Source organism: Dreissena polymorpha, chromosome 16 (genome assembly GCF_020536995.1).
Source record: "Dreissena polymorpha isolate Duluth1 chromosome 16, UMN_Dpol_1.0, whole genome shotgun sequence".
In the NCBI taxonomy this organism is placed as follows: Eukaryota; Metazoa; Mollusca; class Bivalvia; order Myida; family Dreissenidae; genus Dreissena; species Dreissena polymorpha.
In genome coordinates, this window is record NC_068370.1 from 47,376,807 (window position 1) to 47,397,624 (window position 20,818).

The following is a 20,818-nucleotide window of genomic DNA, read 5'->3' on the forward strand; positions in this document are numbered from 1 at the left end:
GCATTGACAGCGTATAGTCCCTATGGAACAGACCCATTCAGTACAGAGCAGGCAAAAAAGCTGTGCCAGGACAATGTTAACAATGAAATTCCAGTCTAACATTTTTTATTGAATAGTGCGGTGAATCTTGATCTGGCCTAGTGTTTTTCCCAGGCCATTTTAGCGTGGCGAAAAGCCACGCCGCCCTCCCGGATCGCCACGCTGCCCTTTTCAAAGGCAAAATTCGCCACACGCCTTTTTTTTCAAAGGCAAATTTCGCCACGCGGCCTTATCGATCTTTATTGCCTTACGATCTTACTTGGTCCGCAAAATCAGCGTCCTTGATTGTCTGTGATGCTCCGACTGTGCTTGATTTACTCGAGAGACGTCAACATCTAATCGACTATATTTAATTGAGCAGATTTTATCTATAACAGTGCTCGATTTATAGGTAGGTCTTACTGACTGCTCCAAAGCTGTGAATTAGTCATGCGTGAACAACCCCGTGTCAGTATCAATCGATAATGCTGGAGGCTATGTTATACCAAGCGCACTTTGCGCTCGGCAATGTGTACTCCTCCAAGATATAATCATTACTTCGGAGACTTTTGATAAAAAACTCGATGTTATTCTCGTGGCTTTGCATGCATTATTCAGTTATATCGAAACATATATTTTTACGCATAATTACATTTAAATTCACAAACAAATGTATTCTTTATCGTTTTCGTCTTTAAGATAATTAGATCTAATTATTGAAATAATTACTGAGACATATACTAATTTAACAAAATGCGAATTGCGTATACGATTTAACGTTGCTATGCGCACCTGTCGCTTACATCATTTGACATTTTATCAACATGGCGGACTACACAGAATTAAATTGTGACTCGGCAAAAATGGCAAATAACGTCGTAAACGATCGAATTAACGATGGAGATTATACATTAAGAAGGAATTCATGAAATGTCTGTGATAAGCAACGATGCATAAAAATGTTTTAGATAGCAACAACATTATTTATTTATTTGTAATCTACTCGGTGGATGTATGTCACGGAAACGAGTGTTTGCATATTGTTAGCGATCAATTTACTCGCAATGTTATTTTACACATCTGTCGAGATTATTGTTAGAAAATGGGATGAGACAAACATGGTTTCATTTATATGTTAGTGGATCTGTGTATGATCAGATTCATATGCATATATTGCTTTATTATGTTTGTCGTGCTGTACAGTTTATTGAAACAGCATGGAACTTAAATGTACATTGCAAGGTAAATATATTAATATAAATCATAGTAAGTTAAATACTTCTATTACCATCAAATGTGCTTGTTTATATGTTATTTTTTCCACAACTGCTTTTGATGCGATTACGTTTCCCCGTAATTCAGGTATTCAGGGAACGTTTTTGCCCTTTTTTGCCTAAACTGCGCGCTAAAATGCCCTTTTTGAAAGTAATGCGCCATGCCCCTTTGCCCGCCTGGGAAAAACACTATGGCCCCTTTGCAAAATGCTGTTTATAAAATAATTAAACTAAGTCGGTGGCCATGCCTTGAAAAAACTCCTAAACAACAAGTGCCCAAAATGCCAAACAGAATATGATGACGATTCTAAGGCAACCATGTCCATGTCATGCTCTGTGGACATATTACAGGGTGACAATGTTACCACTGTGACATTGTTCACGCCTCAAATCCGCCCACCTGCACATTGAGCTCAACAACAACAACAGCATCGAGCAAAAACTGCTGGAAGCACTTCTCATTGCTGTAGGGTTCACTAGGAGTCTGCGTAAGGACTCCTACACCCTGGCAGTATTAATACAAGAGCTGTCAGAAGACAGCCCGCTTGATTATTCGAGTGCTTGACAGTATAAGGTAAGCCATCATGGGAAAATTGTTCATATTCATTAAGGTCAAGTGATATAGTCATATTCTAACAAGAAGAGGACCATAATTGAAACATATTGATTGCTTATGTTTTAAAGAAGTTGTACTTGATAGACGATATTGAGCTCCAGTATATTTTCCACAATCTTTTGAACATTTGTAAAGACATAAAACAAACTTATAAAATTTTACTTCAAGTTTGATAGCAATAGCTTCAGTGGGATGGTTGGACGGTCCTTCAAAAAAAAAACAAGAGCTGTCACCATAGGATGACTTATGCCCCCTATAAACGCTTGATAGAAGTTGAGCTTTTTTCGAAACCTAAATGCAGATTTCGAAACCTAAACATGGACCCTAAGTTCAAGGTCAAGTTCACAGGGGTCAAAATTTGTGTGCATATAGAAAGGCCTTGTCCGTATACACAAGAATACCAAATATGAAGGTTATATTTCAAGGGACATAGAAGTTATGAGCATTTTTCAAAACCTAAACGCAGATTTCGAAACCTAAACACGGACCCTAACTTCAAGGTCAAGGTCACTGGGATCAAAATTTGTGTGCGTATGGAAAGGCCTTGTCCAAATACACATGCATACCAAATATGAAGGTTATATCTCAAGGGACATAGAAGTTATGAGCATTTTTCAAAACCTAAACGCAGATTTCGAAACCTAAACGTGGACCCTAACTTCAAGGTCAAGGTCACAGGGGTCAAAATTTGTTAGCGTATGGAAAGGCCTTGTCCATATACACATGCATACCAAATATGAAGGTTATATCTCAAGGGACATAGAAGTTATGAGCATTTTTCAAAACCTAAACGCAGATTTCGAAACCAAAACACGGACACTCACTTCAAGGTCAAGGTCACAGGAGTCAAAATTTTTGTGCGTATGTTAAGGCCTTGTCCATATACACATGCATACCAAATATGAAGGTTATATCTCAAGGGACATAGAAGTTATGAGCTTTTTTCGAAACCTAAACGCAAAAAAAAACTACAAAAAATTACCATGTCTAAAAAAAATCTTTTTGTGTGTGGGGGGGGGAGGGGGTGAAGAGGGGGGTTTAATGTGGGTGGGTGGTAATTTATTAATGATCTTTCAAAAATAAAAAATAAAAAACAAGAGATGCGTTTGTCAGAAACACAATGCCCCCTTATGCGTCACTTTAAATTATTTTTTTGACCTTTGACCTTGAAGGATGACCTTGACCTTTCACAACTCAAAATTTGCTGCTCCATGACATACATGTGCATGCCAAATATCAAGTTGCTATGTTCAATATTGCAAAAGTTATAAGGAAGGTTAAATTTTTGGTTAAAGTTTTTGAATTTGTTTTTATGACCTTTGACTTTGAAGGATGACCTTGACCTTTCACCACTCAAAATGTGCAGCTCCATGAGATACACGTGCATGCCAAATATCAAGTTGCTATCTTCAATATTGCAAAAGTTATGACCAAGGTTAAAGTTTTGGTTAAAGTTTTGGGACACACACACACACATACAATGACAGACAGGCCAAAAACAATATACCCCCGATCTTTCGATCCGGGGGCATAAAAAGTTTTTTTGAAAATTTTGCCTATGCTCAAGATGACCATGGTGTTGGGAATACGGATTGGTAAATATATTATTTTGTTACATGCACGTGTTGGGAAAAAACAACAACAACAAAATAATTCTTTGATTGTTATTCTTCAGTACAAGCTTGTTGAATATGACTAGGTTGTATGGTTACTAATTATAAATTAGAACAAATACTTGAACCTGTTCTGATTAGGAAGGAATTTTTGTATTGCCATTCGACATACTTCTTTTATTTTCAGGTGTACATGTTCATGTTGCACACCATATCGTGTGCAGATTGAGTGCAAATGCTGCACAGAATACCCAGAGCTGATGGAAAGGATGGACGAGGCAGGGGTAAAGTGCATAACTGAGCACACTGGCTTCAAAAGGATGGACGAGGCAGGGGTAAAGTGCATAACTGAGCATACTGGCTTCAATAGGATGGACGAGGCAGGGGTAAAGTGCATAACTGAGGATACTGGCTTCAAAAGGATGGACGAGGCAGGGGTAAAGTGCATAACTGAGCACACTGGCTTCAAAAGGATGGACGAGGCAGGGGTCAAGTGCATAACTGAGCATACTGGCTTCAAAAGGATGGACGAGGCAGGGGTCAAGTGCATAACTGAGCATACTAGCTTCAAAAGAATGGACGAGGCAGGCGTAAAGTGCATAACTGAGCACACCGGCTTCAAAAGGATGGATGAGGCAGGGGTAAAGTGTATAACTGAGCATACTGGCTTCAAAAGGATGGACTAGGCATGGGTAAAGTGCATTACTGAGCATACTGGCTTCAAAAGGATGGACGAGGCATGGGTAAAGTGCATTACTGAGCATACTGGCTTCAAAAGGATGGACGAGGCATGCAGGGGTAAAGTGCATAACTGAGCATACTGGCTTCAAAAGGATGGACGAGGCATGGGTAAAGTGCATAACTGAGCGTACTGGCTTCAAAAGGATGGACGAGGCATGGGTAAAGTGCATAACTGAGCATACTGGCTTCAAAAGGATGGACGAGGCAGGGGTAAAGTGCATAACTGAGCATACTGGCTTCAAAAGGATGGCCGAGGCAGGGGTAAAGTGCATAACTGAGCACACTGGCTTCAAAAGGATGGACGAGGCATGGGTAAAGTGCATAACTGAGCACACTGGCTTCAAAAGGATGGACGAGGCATGGGTTAAGTGCATAACTGAGCACACTGGCTTCAAAAGGATGGCCGAGGCAGGGGTAAAGTGCATAACTGAGCATACTGGCTTCAAAGCTAACTGTCTCCATCCAGATGTCATTGAAGTTTCGTTTAACGAGTTCCTTGATGTAAATGGTCCCATCGGTGATGAAGAACCATTACATGAGTAAGTTGTCATTAATTATTAAAAATGCTAATGTTCTCTTTCACCTACTGCTTACAAAAACCACAAATGTTCCAGTAACATAAGGAACTTCTTTGAAATTATTTAATTCACAGCATTGTTTTACAATGAAAATAGCAATCCATGTTTTATTAACAGAGACTGGAGTGTATTTTTGTAACCATTTCATACATGAAAAGCATGGTCATCTTTGTCTCATAAAGAACAGTTTCATTTAATATAGCAATGCAATACTTGTGATTGACAAACTTTCACTCACAAAAAAGTGTCAGTAGTCACGTGACAAACCAGATTGTATTACCAGTTGTGACATCACAACCTCGTTCTCAACTTGTACAATATTTAGGGAATTAGTGAATGTAATAGGTTATATAGGTCCTCTAGATATGGTTACTCTGGGATTGTGTATATGTTGTGGATATGGCATTTTGTATATGTAGTTAAATTGTCATTAAATTACAATACGAGTTTGTCTTCATGACATATATTTAACAAAAGTAAAGTTTCCATTTTATTATGTTATGTTATTTTATTATTGATCAATTTTAGAAATGAATAAGTTACCCCAATTAGGGAACCGCTATTCTGCACTCCTGAACAAGAATAACAAGAGGCCCAAAGTAGCTCACCTGAGATAACAAGATATTATTAGGACAAATCTTCTGACCAAGTTTCACAAAGATCGGAAAATAAATGTGGCCTCTAGAGTGTTAACAAGGTTTTACTATAACCATATAAGGAAAATGCCCCGCCCCCTGGCAGCCATGTTTTTCAACCAACCGGCATCATTTTTGAACTCGTCCAAGATGTTATTGGGATGGATCTTCTGACCAATTCATGAAGATCGGACAGTAAATGTAGCCTCAAGAGTGTTAACAAGGTTTTACTAAAGCCATATAAGGAAAAATGCCCCCCCCCCCATTGGAAGCAATGTTTTTCAGGCAAACATAATCATTTTCAAACTCATACAAGATATCATTAAGACAATCTTCTGACTAAATTTCATCAAGATTGGACAATAAATGTGGCCTCTAGAGTGTTAACAAGGTTTTACTATAGCCATATAAAGCCATATAAGGAAAAATGCCCCGCCCCTGGTGGCCATGTTTTTAAAGCAGCCAAAACCATTTTCAAACTCATCCAAGATATCATTGGGACAAATCTTCTGACCAAGTTTCATGATGATCAGAAAATAAATGTGACCTCTAGAGTGTTAACAAGGTATTACTATAGCCATATAAGGAAAATAGCCCCGCCCCCGTGGTGGCCATGTTTTTCAACCAACCAGCATCATTTTTGAACTTGTCCAAGATATTGGTATGAATTTTCTGACCAAGTTTCATGAAGATCGGACTATAAATGTGGCCTCTAGAGTGCTAAAAAGATTTTGCTATAGCCTTATATTGCCATATAAGGAAAAATGTCCCGCCCCTTGGCGGCCATGTTTTTCAAGAAAACGTAACAGTTTTCGAACTCATCCAAGATATCATTAAGACAAATCTTCTGACCATATTTCACCAAGATTGGACAATAAATGTAGCCTCTAGAGTGTTAAGGTTTTAATATAGCCATATAAGGAAAAATGCCCCACCCCTGGTGGCCATGTTTTTCAACCAATCAGCATCATTTTCAAACTCGTCCAAGATATTATTGGGATGAATCTTCTGACCATGTTTCATGAAGATAGGACAATAAATGTGGCCTCTAGAGTGTTAACAAGATTTTACTATAGCCATATATAGATATCTAAGGAAAAATGCCCCACCCCTTGGCAGCCATGTTTTTCAAGCAAAGGTTACCATTTTTTAACTCATCCAAGATTTCAGTGGGACAAATCTTCTGACCAAGTTTCATAAAGATCAGAAAATAAATGTGGCCTCTAGAGTGTTAACAAGGTTTTACTATAGCCATATAAGGAAAAATGCCCCGCACCCTGGCGGCCATGTTTTTCAACCAACCAGCATCATTTTCAAACTCGTCCAAGATATTGTTGGGATGAATCTTCTGACCAAGTTTCATGAAGATAGGACAATAAATGTGGCCTCTAGAGTGTTAACAAGGTTTTACTATAGCCGTATAAGGTAAATTGCCCCGCCCCCTGGTGGCCATGTTTTTCAACAAACCGGCATCATTTTCGAAATCGTCCAAGATATTAATGGGATGAATCTTCTGACCAAGTTTCATGAAGATAATAAATGTGGCCTCTAGAGTTAACTGGCCTATAGAGTGTTAACAAGATTTTACTATAGCCATATAGCCGTTTAAGGAAAAATGCCACGCCCCTTGGCAGCCATGTTTTTCAAGCAAAGGTTACCATTTTTGAACTCATCCAAGATATCAGTGGCACAAATCTTCTGAGCAAGTTTCATGAAGATCGGAAAATAAATGTGGCCTCTAGAGTGTTAACAAGGTTTTACTTTAGCCATATAAGGAAAAATGCCCCTCCCCCTGGCAGCCATGTTTTTCAACCAACCGGCATCATTGTCAAACTTGTCCAAGATATTATTGGGATGAATTTTCTGACCAAGTTTTATGAAGAACAGAAATAAATGTGGCCTCTAGAGTGTTAACAAGATTTTACAATAGCCATATATAGCCATATCAGGAAAAATGCACGCCCCTTGGCAGCCATGTTTTTCGAGCAAACGTAACCATTTTCGAACTCATCCAAGATATCATTAAAACCAATCTGTTGACCAAATTTCATGAAGATTTGACAATAAATGTGGCCTCTAGAGAGTTTACAAGGCAAATGTTGACGCCGCACAACGGACAACGCACAACAGACAAAAAGCGATCACAAAAGCTCACCATGAGCACGTTGTGCTCAGGTGAGCTAAAAACAGCATAACACATTTGCTGGAACACCTTCGAGTTTTTGTGCAAACAGAGCAGTTCATAGAACACCTCACTTGCATAGGGCTGCATGGCTACTGGGTTAGTGCTAATTTATATCCCTGTATAAAATAAGTTAGCGTTTCAAGAAACCCAGGGTCCTTAATTAAGAAGCAACAACAACCATGTAAATGAGACAGTCATCCTGGCACATGTTGCTGTATTTCTCTGTACAATTGCATTGGTAATTGTATTAATTTATTTCAGTTTCCATCAAGCATGCAAATTTTTTGAAGATAATGCATTTCACGGTCTGATGACTACATTCAGAGAGGAAGCACAAGTTCGACAATCATCAATGTCTCTGTTCCCATGAGCTGAACCATCTGTCTATTGGCATACACAATTGCAATTAATTTCATCCATTTCAAATTACCACAAATGGCAATATCAGAAAGAATCATTATCTCAGTGGCTATCTTTATGCAACAAGAAATATAAACCAGCCTCCTCACGAAAAAATCAAATATTGAATAACTTTCATGAGGGTTACCTATCAGAAGTATTCAATGTTTGCCTCAAACTTAAAAGCATGGAAGCCTGTCCTTCTACTTCAAGTGCAAGTGGGTCATCAGCGGTGTCAATAGATCATCTTGATTATATCAATGACGGTCAGCCTCCCCCGCAGAAAAGAAATCGTAGGAAAGAAAGAAAAGGTTAACCATGGTAGATTTACAAGCCAACATAATGCCTGCAGACCCTGACTTCTCCCATGAATCCTATGTCCAAAATGAAATGCCATACAAAGCATTTAATTTCCTTTGATTTCAAATGGTAATGTGATTTGGCGGCACTATGCAAATGGCATCAACATATTTGCCATGAACGATGTGAGCATATCCACAGGGTTATTCCAAGAGGATTCATATGACATATTCTAACTGTAATGGGCAACCTGATCTGTCTTGTTCATGTGACATGTTCTCTACTTTATTCCGATTAGCCACAATAAACATTCCATCTCAAGAATTGTTTACTGTTGATGTTTCAAGTGTCATATGTTGTCATATGTGATTTTAAGTACAGTATCTCGTGTTTTTGCCACTGCAGCAAAATTCAGTTTTCGGCAGTACTGCAAGGGCTAAGGCAGCTACTGCCAAAGCAAGGCTAGTTTTCGCTAAGAAGGACGTGGAAATAAAGAGAAAAGAAGTGATTCTGCAAGAAAAGAGGATGACAGCAGAAGCAGTTGCTGAAAGAGAAAAAGGGACTCTTGAAGAAGAGTTAGTGCTATTAAAACAAGAGCAGACTGTTTCAGAGATTAATGCTGAACTTGAAGCTTTAAAAGTTGAAGATAAAGGTAAAACAGACAAATTGAATGTACCTATGCAAACAGCAGAAGAAAAGGTTATGCCATATGTGAACACTTGCCATGACTCCAGTTGATCATTTACCAAAGACAGTAATATGTAACAAGTGGAAGCTATAAAAAGGTTTCTTCTTAAGAGAGATTTGGCTATTTCTAGACTCATTACATTTACTAATCAAAGTCAGGACTATCAAGGCTGGAAACAGAGCTTCAAAAGTTTTATAGTCAGGACTATCAAGGCTGGAAACAGAGCTTCAAAAGTTTATAGTCAGGACTATCAAGGCTGGAATCAGAGCTTCAAAAGTTTACAGTCAGGACTATCAAGGCTGGAAACAGAGCTTCAAAAGTTTATAGTCAGGTCTATCAAGGCTGGAAACAGAGCTTCAAAAGTTTATAGTCATGACAACAACATATAAGCAGCCGAAGACATTGATCTTCTTGTTTCCGACACTTAAATGAATGTTATGGAACCATTGAAGGTCTTTATGTAGCAATTATTAATAAACTGGAGAATTTCTCTAAATTGAATCTGAAAGAATCCGTGCAGTTTCATCAATTGACACTTTATTAGAAATTAAAAGCCTCAAAGCAAATCCAGAGTAGATTGAACTTAAAAAAAAAAATTTTTTTTTTTTTCTTAAATCCTGTAAATAAACTGATATTTTGATGTTGAAGTTCTGTACATGGTATATCTTTATGCATTTAATGTATGGATGCTTTGAATACATCTATATGCTATTGAAAACTTGCGCCTCCATATTTAACACCAATGTTTTCAATATTCTTTTTCAAACTGATCGTAATGGTGTATTTCTTAAGATAATTTTTTTTAATAAAGATGTTTAAAGTGATTCTGAAACAAGGGCTGTTTGTAAAACATGCATGCCCCCCATATGGGTTGTCAGTAGTAGTGGCAGCCATTGTGTGGATACGTTTTTTGTCACTGTGACCTTGACCTTTGACCTAGTGACCTGAAAATTAATAGGGGTCATCTGCCAGTCATGATAAATGTACCTATGAAGTTTCATGATCCTAGGCCTAATTATTCTTGAGTTATCATTGGGACACCATTTTACTATTTCGAGTCACTGTGACCTTGACCTTTGACCTAGTGACCTGAAAATAAATAGGGGCCATCTACCAGTCATGATCAATGTATCTATGAAGTTTCATGAACAAAGGCGTAAGCATTCTTGAGTTTCATCTGGACACCATTTTACTATTTCGAGTCACTGTGACCTTGACCTTTGATCTAGTGACCTGAAAATCAATAGGTGTTATCTGCCAGTCATGATCAATGTACCTGTGAAGTTTCATGATCCTAGGCGTAAGCATTCTTGAGTTATCATCCGGAAACCATTTTACTGTTTCGAGTCACTGTGACCTTGACCTTTGACCTTGTGACCTGAAAATCAATAGGGGTCATATGCCAGTCATGATCAATGTACCTATGAAGTTTCATGATCCAAGGCCTAAGCATCCTTGAGTTATCATCTGGAAACTGTTTTACTATTTCCAGTCACTGTGACCTTGACCTTTAACCTAGTGACCTGAAAATCAATAGGATCATCTGCCAGTTATGATCAATGTACCTATGAAGTTTCATGATCCTAGGCCTAAGCATTCTTGAGTTATCATCCGGAAACCGTTTTACTATTTTGAGTCAGTGACCTTGACCTTTGACCTAGTGACCTGAAAATCAATGGGGGTCATCTGCCAGTCATGACTGACTGAACGACCGACAGACATGTGCAAAACAATATACCCCCTCTTCTTTGAAGGGGGGCATAATAAATGTAGAAGATATTTTTCTCAATCTGGATTTAATTCTTGCTCATAAAATTAAACTGGACTGGTGGTAGCAAAATACCAATATTATATTACCAAAACTAATTCATGTTGTTCTGGGCCATGCACTAAATCAGAAGGATAGTCGAGATGGATACGTCCATGCAGAGACAGGTATTTTTCACCATTTCATACCCTTTATTACTTTATTTTAATTTTTAAATGACGCTCACTGTTCAGCCATATATTTAAACAAGAGCACCGCATAACGGGTGCCACGCTCGGCTGCCGGTGCATTTTTGAAGAAATGACAGCTTGTCAGATTTTTTATTTTTTTTAGAGGTCACAGTGACCTTGACCTTTGACCTAGTGACCCAAATATGGGTGTGGCGTGTAGAACTCATCAAGGTGCAGCTACATATGAAGTTTCAAAGTCGTATGTGGAAACACTTTGATTTTAGAGCAAATGTTCAAAACCTTATAAAAATGTTAAGGTTTTAGCACGATGCGGACGGCGGACACAAAGACGGACACTACACGACGAGCTGGCTATGACAATACCTCGGGTTTTCTCCGAAAACAGTCGAGCTAAAAAATGATAAGAATTTATTTGGTATTAATACAAGTAATAAAGGGTGTATAACAGCAAAAAATAACTGCCTCGATATGGATGTGACTACACATTATTACCCCATCTGTAAATGACCAGAGAAAACGATGAAAAAAACACAAGATTGTTTACTTACCAATAAATATATAACTGGCATAGCATTTTTGGAAAATTGACATTAAGTTATCAAATACTGCCAATATGTTACACCTGCTGAAATTCACTACCAAAACAAAGGGCCAATAGTGTCTGAATCAGTGTTACTATTCAACCTGATCAAGAAAATAGAACAATAAAAAAATGACACAACTATGTGAACATAATATACAACTATATACACATACTTTACAGTGTATTCCAACAAACATAGAATCAAGTGTGGGTTATTCTACCATAATAGGGGCCAAGCCAAATAATTCCAAAAAAATTGTGCAGTACAATACATGCTAAAAGGCGATCTATCAAATTCTAGTATCAATTACAATTACGTCATAGTACTGGATCTTAAATTTTAATCAATGAATCAGAGTTAAATCGCCCAACGTTATTAATGGTACTGACGCCATATTGTTTTTTATGGTAATATTACTGCATTAGTATACTCTGGTAAATGTAAGCTGTAGAAAAACGGACAGGGTATAAAGATAGAACATTCAATCTTATGTCGGACAGGGTATAAAGATAGAATGTTCAAGTTTATGTGTAAAACACAGATTTAGAAATTGTTTAAGATTTCAAATAATACATCTTATATCATAGTTGTTGAATAACCCACAGCCATAAAAATAGATAAATGTAATTTGTAATTTAATTAAATTTGTAACTAAAAAACGAATACTTTTCTTTTCATTTAACTAGTGATTTCATTCCTATAAATCTACAATCCCGATCATGGGTTATTCAACAACAAACTGCAATACAAATAGACTTTTTCCTAAACAAATGCTTGTATTACACCTAAACCACTTCCCATGGCACTTCTTATGGGTCAGAACTCTGCTCATCGCCCTATTCTGTTTTCCATTACTAACACAAACCTAACATCTTGACTGTGTACCACATCACAGCCACGGTACTTCAAGTGTCCAGACTTGCCGCATGTCTTGATTTCCACACATACATTGTGTCTCCTGCTGCCGTTATCAAGCAGTTCTCCGACGGGTGAAAGGTCAAGGAATGTACCACTTTTTGACCTTCATGTGGAAGATGATGCAATACTTTACCCTAAAGTAGGAATGAATATCATATAAAATTTGTTTAACATGTTTGTTATATGTCCATACATTATTACAACATGAATTCTACATTATTACAACATGAATTCTAATAATAAATATAAATTTACTTGAGCTCATATGGCTGTTAAGAAAGCTGTTAAATGTACGGATTGGCATATATCAAAGAATTCAGCTTTGTTTTAAGTACCATTGTATTAACACCAAAACCTTAAGTTACAATACATTGAGCTGAAATATAATAAAATAAGCATATTTGTTGAATTGATATCTCCTGCAAAATAAACTTTGTTTATGGCTCGGTGCAAATCCCTTGATAAACAGTATAATCATTAAAGCAGATATATACGATTTTGTCAAATATTTATGAATTTATATAAACTGTGTAAAAAACTTATTATATATATATTTCAATATAAATTAAAATAAAAGTTAAGAAGAACATGTGTCGAAAAAATGCAAAATAAGCCAGATATTTAATTATGAAATTGAAAGCGGCTGTACAGCCGAATTCGCCAGCATGTATACCATACATGTACGATGTGCATTTAAACTTACGAGGGGTGTTCCAGAAGTTCGTGGATATTCGCTATAACTTTCATTTGGTAACATAAATGGACAAACAAATAGCATGTTAAGAATATTTCGTCCTTTCCAAATGTACTCTCCAAATATCATGGAAATACATAAAACAATAAATATATATCAGAGATTTAAACATGTGCACAATGTGCACACCGACGCACGTGTAACGTTTCTGTTCAACGTCAATGACTTTATGAAGTTAACAACTGTCAAATCTTTTCCACATAATCACCTCCAACGCAAATGCACTTTATGTGTCGGGAAATCCACTTGTCGCTATACCAGTCAGAGTCAAAAGACTAAACGATTCGCTTTGCTGCAACTGTAAGTTCCTGTTTACTTGCAAAGCGAATACCGCGCAACTGTGATTTAACTTCCGGGAAGACGCAGAAGTCCATGGGGACCAAATCCGGGCTGTAAGGAGGACTTAGGCGCTGTAACGTGAAATTTGCCGTAAATTCTGTTTATCAACGACATTAAAACCAAATTTAAATTCGCGTAACGCTCATACTTATAATAAAATACACGCGTGCGCCGCATGTCGTTACTGAGGTCTCAATGGCAACACGTTTCAAACACGCTTTATGGAATTCATGCATTTTTAGCTTAAATATAAAGTACGTGATAATTGGTTTGTATAATATGTAAATTTCATTGACTTTTACCAGCAAACTTATAAGTTATAGCGAAAATCCACGAACTTCTGGAACACCCCTCGTACTTTAACGGTTTATAATACAAAGACGAATGCTTCGGTTATTGTAGGAAAATATGTACGTCACTATCGGCTCGGGGAGCTAATTTGTCTTTGCTGCATTTTATGAAATTCGGCTTTAATGTATAATTTGTCTTGCCTATTTTGTGTTATTGTAACATATTTTATCAATATATTACAATTAAACACATATAAAAAATCGTATATACCCGCTTTAAGTGTAGGGCAATAATTAATAGGTAATAATTAAGTGTAGGGTAATTGTTTTTATGAATCGAAATTATCCTCATTTATATCTACACATCCATGAAGTGTTATGTTGAAATCTTGTAGCGGATCTGATATATAGCTTGAAAAGTTACATCATACAAAAACAACAGTGGGCGATAACTCTTAGTTAAGAAAATGCAGGTTTATTGTATGGTTCTTGAGCATGTAACTTCTCTCGATTGATTTCTACACACCCATAAAGTTTCATGTTAAAATGTTGTATCATATCTGAGATATAGCCATAAAAAAGGGCAATAACTCTTAGTTAGGAAAGTGAAGGGTTATTGTTCTTAAGCATGGCACTTTTCCTATCCAAATCAATGTCATGTTTCATGTTGAAATTATGCATGGTATCTGAGATATAGCCCTGAAAACATTATCATACAAAAAAAGGGAAATAAATATAATTAAACAAATTGTAGGGTTATGGTTCTCGTGCATGGCACTTCTCCCTATTGATATCTATACACCTATTAAGTTTCATGTTGATATCTTATGTAGTTTCTGAGATATAGCCCTAAAAAGTTTTGAGAAAGACGTACGGACAGACTGACAGAATGACCGACAGACAACGCCAACTGGCTTCTCATCAGGATCAAAACTGGTTGCTATTCTGATAGTATTCTTTGAAAATAATCGAAGGAAATGCTAATTTTATAAATTCAGCAGACAACAATTTAGCAGACAACAAATTTCCCAGCATGCAAAGGGTTAAAAGAGAAAGCGCACGCAGACAAAGTCCAAATGCACGCAGACAAAGTCCATACCTCTATGAGATCCCAGATGTAAACAGAGCCATTTTCAGAGCCACTCAAGATGTGTGTGTCTTTGCTGTTCAGGCAACTGTCTATCCTGTAGTCGGTATTGGTGTGGCCAACATACCTGGACATACAAGCAAATTCGTTGAATTGATATCCCCCGCCAATATGCTTCTGGACACAAAAGTGTTGTATTTGACACTCAAAAAAGCATTTTTTCAAGATACAAAGGGCCATAACTCCGTTATTAACAGATGTTTTGACGTGCATCATCCTCTTATCCTTATATATACTCATACCAAGTTTCAATGGAATCCACCTAAGCACTTCCAAGATATGGCTCCAGACAGACGGACGGACGGACAACGCCAAAACAATATCCCTCCGCCTATGGCGGGGGATAAAAAGGGCAAAAAAAGTAATGGAATGCTTAAATAAATTTCTACAAAGCTATTACACCAGTTTCACTCAAAACCAACTAAATATGCAAGCTTCAGTTTTAAGAAACGAGACTGTAAAATACAAGGGATAAAATTCCTCTGAGGAAAAGCTGGCCAACAACTTTTAAATCCATTTAAGGACTCAAAGATTTCAGAATTAATATGGATACAGTGCACACAAATTCCACTTGTCCAATTGATGTCAAATTATTAATTTGTTAAAAATCAAATTACCGTAGGCATGATGATGAAAGACATAAATATCCCAACGAAATCTATGCAGACTTCCTGCGTTGGTTTCACAGACTGGATAAATTCAGATACACAACAACAGAGATGTTTAGTAACATTATACCGGACGATTTCACGCAAATTATGTCTTTGACACTGACCTTAGCTTTCTTGATATGAAAATCATAAGGGGTCGTCCTTTATTGAGACAAACCAGCATACTAACTGATATGATCCTATGAAAGTGTGACTCACTCGTTGAGCATTTCCCCTGTGTCTTTATCCATGAGTTTGAGACTGCTGTCAAGTGTGGAGACCAGCACACACTGGCTATCACGTGTGAACGTCACGCTCGTTATAGACTCTATGGAGGCAGAAAAACAACAATATGAACATGCCAACTAATGTGTAAACTTAAGCTTAAATTATGCAATTTAAGTTGGATTCCATTTCTAAAATTAAAACAGTAGATTTAAAATTAATTCTTAAATGTGTTTAACAAATATTTTGATATATGTTTACCAGTTCTTTCACAAAAGTGCATCAAGTCTTCTTGTTAAGCCTAGGCAGACAAGGTTATAAAAATAACAATAAAGAAATATGAGCCAATAATACAAGAGAATACTTATTATGTTTTGTGTAGAACCTCATATAATATTTTGTATATGTCTTCTTTGAGTCCTTACTTCCTATCAAGTCCACAGTCATCTTGCCAACTCTTAGGTCATATCGTCGTATTCTGCCGTCAGCCGAGCCCGACAGGATCTCGTGGTCAGATACCTGTATACACGTCACACCATCTTTGGCCTCATCCAGTATCTGTGGAGAGTAAACAATATACCTGTATACACTTTGTACCATCTTTGGCCTCATCCAGTATCTGTGGAGAGTAAACAATACACCTGTATACACGTCACACCATCTTTGGCCTCATCCAGTATCTGTGGAGAGTAAACAATACACCTGTATACACGTCACACCATCTTTGGCCTCATCCAGTATCTGTGGAGAGTAAACAATACACCTGTATACACATCACACCATCTTTGGCCTCATCCAGTATCTGTGGAGAGTAATCAATACACCTGTATACACGTCACACCATCATTTGCCTCATCCAGTATCTGTGAAGAGTAAACAATACACCTGTATACACATCACACCATCTTTGGCCTCATCCAGTATCTGTGGAGAGTAAACAATACACCTGTATACACGTCACACCATCTTTGGCCTCATCCAGTATCTGTGGAGAGTAAACAATACACCTGTATACACGTCACACCATCTTTGGCCTCATCCAGTATCTGTGGAGAGTAAACAATACACCTGTATACACGTCACACCATCTTTGGCCTCATCCAGTATCTGTGGAGAGTAAACAATACACCTGTATACACGTCACACTTTCTTTGGCCTCATCCAGTATCTGTGAGGAGTAAACAATACACCTATATACACGTCACACCGTCTTTGGCCTCATCCAGTATCTGTGGAGAATAAATTATACACCTGTATACACGTCACACCTTCTTTGGCCTCATCCAGTATCTGTGGGGAGTAAACAATACACCTGTATACACGTCACACCATCTTTGGCCTCATACAGTATCTGTGGAGAGTAAACAATACATTTGTAAACACGTTACACCATCTTTGGCCTCATCCGGTATCTGTGGAGAGTAAACAATACACCTGTATACACGTCACACCATCTTTTGCCTCATCCAGTATCTGTGAAGAGTAAACAATTCACCTGTATACACGTCACACCATCTTTGGCCTCATCCAGTATCCGTGGAGAGTAAACAATACACCTGTAGACACGTCACACCATCGTTGGCCTCATCCAGTATCTGTGGAGAGTAAACAATACACTTGTATACATGTCACACCATCTTTGGCCTCATCCAGTATTTGTGGAGAGTAAACAATACACCTGTATACACGTCACACCATCTTTGGCCTCATCCAGTATCTGTGGAGAGTAAACAATACACCTGTATACACGTCACACCATCTTTGGCCACCTCCAGTATCTGTGGAGAGTAAACAATACACCTGTATACACAACACACCATCTATGGGTTATCCAGTATTTGTGGAGAGTAAACAATACACCTGTATACACGTCACACCATCTTTGGTTTCATCCAGTATCTGTGGAGAATAAGCAATACACCTGTATACACGTCACACCATCTTTGGCCTCATCCAGTATCTGTAAAGAGTAAACAACACACCTGTATACATGTCACACCATCTTTTGCCTCATCCAGTATCTCTGGAGGGTAAACAATACACCTGTATACACGTCACACCATCTTTGGCCTCATCCAGTATCTGTGGAGAGTAAACAATACACCTGTATACACGTCACACCATCTTTGGCCTCATCCAGTATCTGTGGAGAGTAAACAATACACCTGTATACACGTCACACCATCTTTGATCTCATCCAGTATCTGTAGAGAGTAAACAATACACCTGTATACACGTCACACCATCTTTGGCCTCATCCAGTATCTGTGGAGGGTGAACAACACATTTCAAAACATCATGGATTAGCTTAATCTTTTGTGTTACATTCCCCTAGTACTACTTGGCCTTTCATTTAAAACAAATGAAGATATATAGGATCTAGTTAGGTCAAGATTGAAAAATGTTGAACATTATGGAGCGACAGTTAAAGCCAACATCAGAAAGATCTAATTGTTCATATCTCAACAATTTTCAATACTTCAGATTATTTAACTGTCATAATTCACTAATCTCAAGGGCAGGTTATATTTTGACAACATGTTAAGTCAACAATCTTTGTTACCTGGAACCCATCAATACTCACCTGTATAGGTTCCATCTTGCGAGACTTGAGGTCGTATATCCTGATGGTACTGTCTATGGACCCAGACAAAACCAGGGTGGATTCCTCATTAAACCGCACACAGTTCACCGTACCTGCAGAATATGGAAACAAAATGAACACAAAGACTCTCAAGTCAGTTTATGGGAATAACTAGTACTAGACGTCTTCGGACAGGGCACTCACCTTAGTAAATAGGGTCCATGAACTTAACAGTTTTGAGCATGAAATTTTCATAAACTTAAGCTTAGACGATGTTTTCAACAAACCATAAACATTTTCTTACTCAGCCATGGTACCATTAGAACATAAAAGAAAGTGCTGCAAGGTTTTAGAGGGTAATCAAGTAAGGAAAACAGACCTGACCCATGGCAGCCAAATTTAACAATAAACAGCAACCATTATTTGCATTGATACCATAAACAAGAGGGCCAAGATGGTCCTAGTTGGCTCACCTGAGAGGAGTCGGTTCATTCAATCTTTACCTGTCAAACATGACGTAGATATTGACCAGACAAACATCCTGGTCAAGTTTCATCATTATTGAACCAAAACTCTGGCGTAGGGAGTGTTTTTGTTTTTGTAAGATTTGAAATGGTGACCTATATTTTGAGTTGACCCCCCTTACCAAACATCAAACTTTGCTTACAAGGATTTTGTATAATATAATGAAAATTCGGACGATCTAAGGGCAATAATTATGGCATTTATTATGTGATTTTGCTCATCATCAAACTTGACTGAGATCTTTTAGCAACTTTGATATAGAATGCTTGAGAAATGTGAATGCTAGAGTGTTTACAAACCAAATGTGGACGGACGGACAGCGGACAAAGACCAATCCTAAAACCTCACCTGAGCAATTAGGTGAGCTAAAAAGTGTGTTTCACCGATCTGAGCCATTTTCCAACGTGTCAAAGAAATCAATAAAACCAATGTATTGACTAAGTTTCAAGAAGATTAGGCAAAAAATGTGACTTCTATTGTGTTCGATCACAAGGTTTCTCTCTATATAGTCACATAAGGAAAACTGCCCCACCCCCTGGCAGCCATGTTTTTTGACCCATCGGGACCATTTGTAAACTCATCTGAGATATATATAAAACAAATCTATTCACCAAGTTTCTAATGATTGGGCAAAAAATGTGACTACTAGAGTGTTCACAAGCTTTTTTTTACTATATAAATATAAGAAAACTGCCCCCCCCCCCCCCCCCCCCCGGCAGCAATGTTATTCAACTGACCGGAACCATTTTCCAAGTCAACTCTCGTATCAAGGAAACAAATGTTCTGACCAAATTTCATGAAAATTGGGCAAAAAATGTGACTTCTAGAGTGTTCACATGTTTTCACTGTATACATATAGAGAAAAATACCACGCCCACTGGCGGCCATGTTTTTTCACCGATCTGGACCATTTTCGAACTCGTCCGACATATCAATAAAACCAATGTTTTGATTAACTTTCATGATGATTGGGCAAAAATTGTGACTTCTAGAGTGTTTACAAGGTTTCTCTATAGCCATATAAGGAAAACTGCCCCGCCCACTGGCAGCCATGTTTTTCAATGGACCAGAACCACTTTTGAACTCAACCAACATATCATTAACACAGACATATAGACAAAGTTACATGAAGATTGGGCATTAAATGTGACTTCTACAGTGTTTACAAGCTTTTTCTTTTTTTTTGACCTAGTGACCTAGTTTTAGACCCAGCATGACCCAGTTTCAAACTCTATCGAGATATCATGGAGACAAATCTTCTGACCAAGTTTCATCAAGATTGGACAATAAATGTGGTCTCTAGAGTGTTTACGAACAAATGTTAACGGACGGACGGACGACGGACAAAGACCAGTCACAAAAGCTCACCTGAGCAATCAGGTGAGCTAAAAACAAGAGCCGTCACCATAGGATGACATATGCCCCCTATAAACGCTTTGATAGAAGTTATAGCATTTTTCAAAACCTAAATGCAGATTTCGAAACCTAAACGCGGACCCCAAGTTCAAGGTCAAGGCCACAGGGGTCAAAATTTGTGTGCGTATGGAAAGGCCTTGTCCATAAAAACATGCATACCAAATATTAAGGTTATATCTCAATGGACATAGAAGTTATGAGCATTTTTCGAAACCTAAACGCAGATTTCAAAACCTAAACACGGACCCTAACTTCAAGGTAAAGGTCACAGGTGAAAAATTTGTGTGCGTATGGAAAGGCCTTGTCCATATAAACATGCATACCAAATATGAAGGTTATATCTCAAGGGACATAGAAGTTATGAGCATTTTTCGAAACCT

At 37.8% G+C, this 20,818-nt stretch overlaps 1 protein-coding gene across 2 annotated transcripts in view; it reads right to left on the bottom strand.

Moving 5' to 3' along the window:
* LOC127862132 (WD repeat domain-containing protein 83-like) overlaps positions 1 to 20,818 on the bottom strand; it is a 173,580-nt gene that overhangs the window by 106,581 nt on the left and 46,181 nt on the right. The window contains exons 3-7 of one of the 2 annotated variants that reach the window (XM_052401127.1): positions 18,498 to 18,610; positions 16,339 to 16,471; positions 15,908 to 16,016; positions 14,991 to 15,105; positions 12,456 to 12,642 (exon numbers count right to left, since the gene is read on the bottom strand). In XM_052401127.1, the coding sequence (XP_052257087.1) occupies positions 12,496 to 12,642; positions 14,991 to 15,105; positions 15,908 to 16,016; positions 16,339 to 16,471; positions 18,498 to 18,610 (617 nt within the window). In that variant the 3' untranslated portion in view covers positions 12,456 to 12,495. Of the gene's footprint in view, positions 1 to 11,530; positions 12,643 to 14,990; positions 15,106 to 15,907; positions 16,017 to 16,338; positions 16,472 to 18,497; positions 18,611 to 20,818 lie in introns of those variants that run through there. The other variant, XM_052401126.1, reaches the window with a different exon arrangement.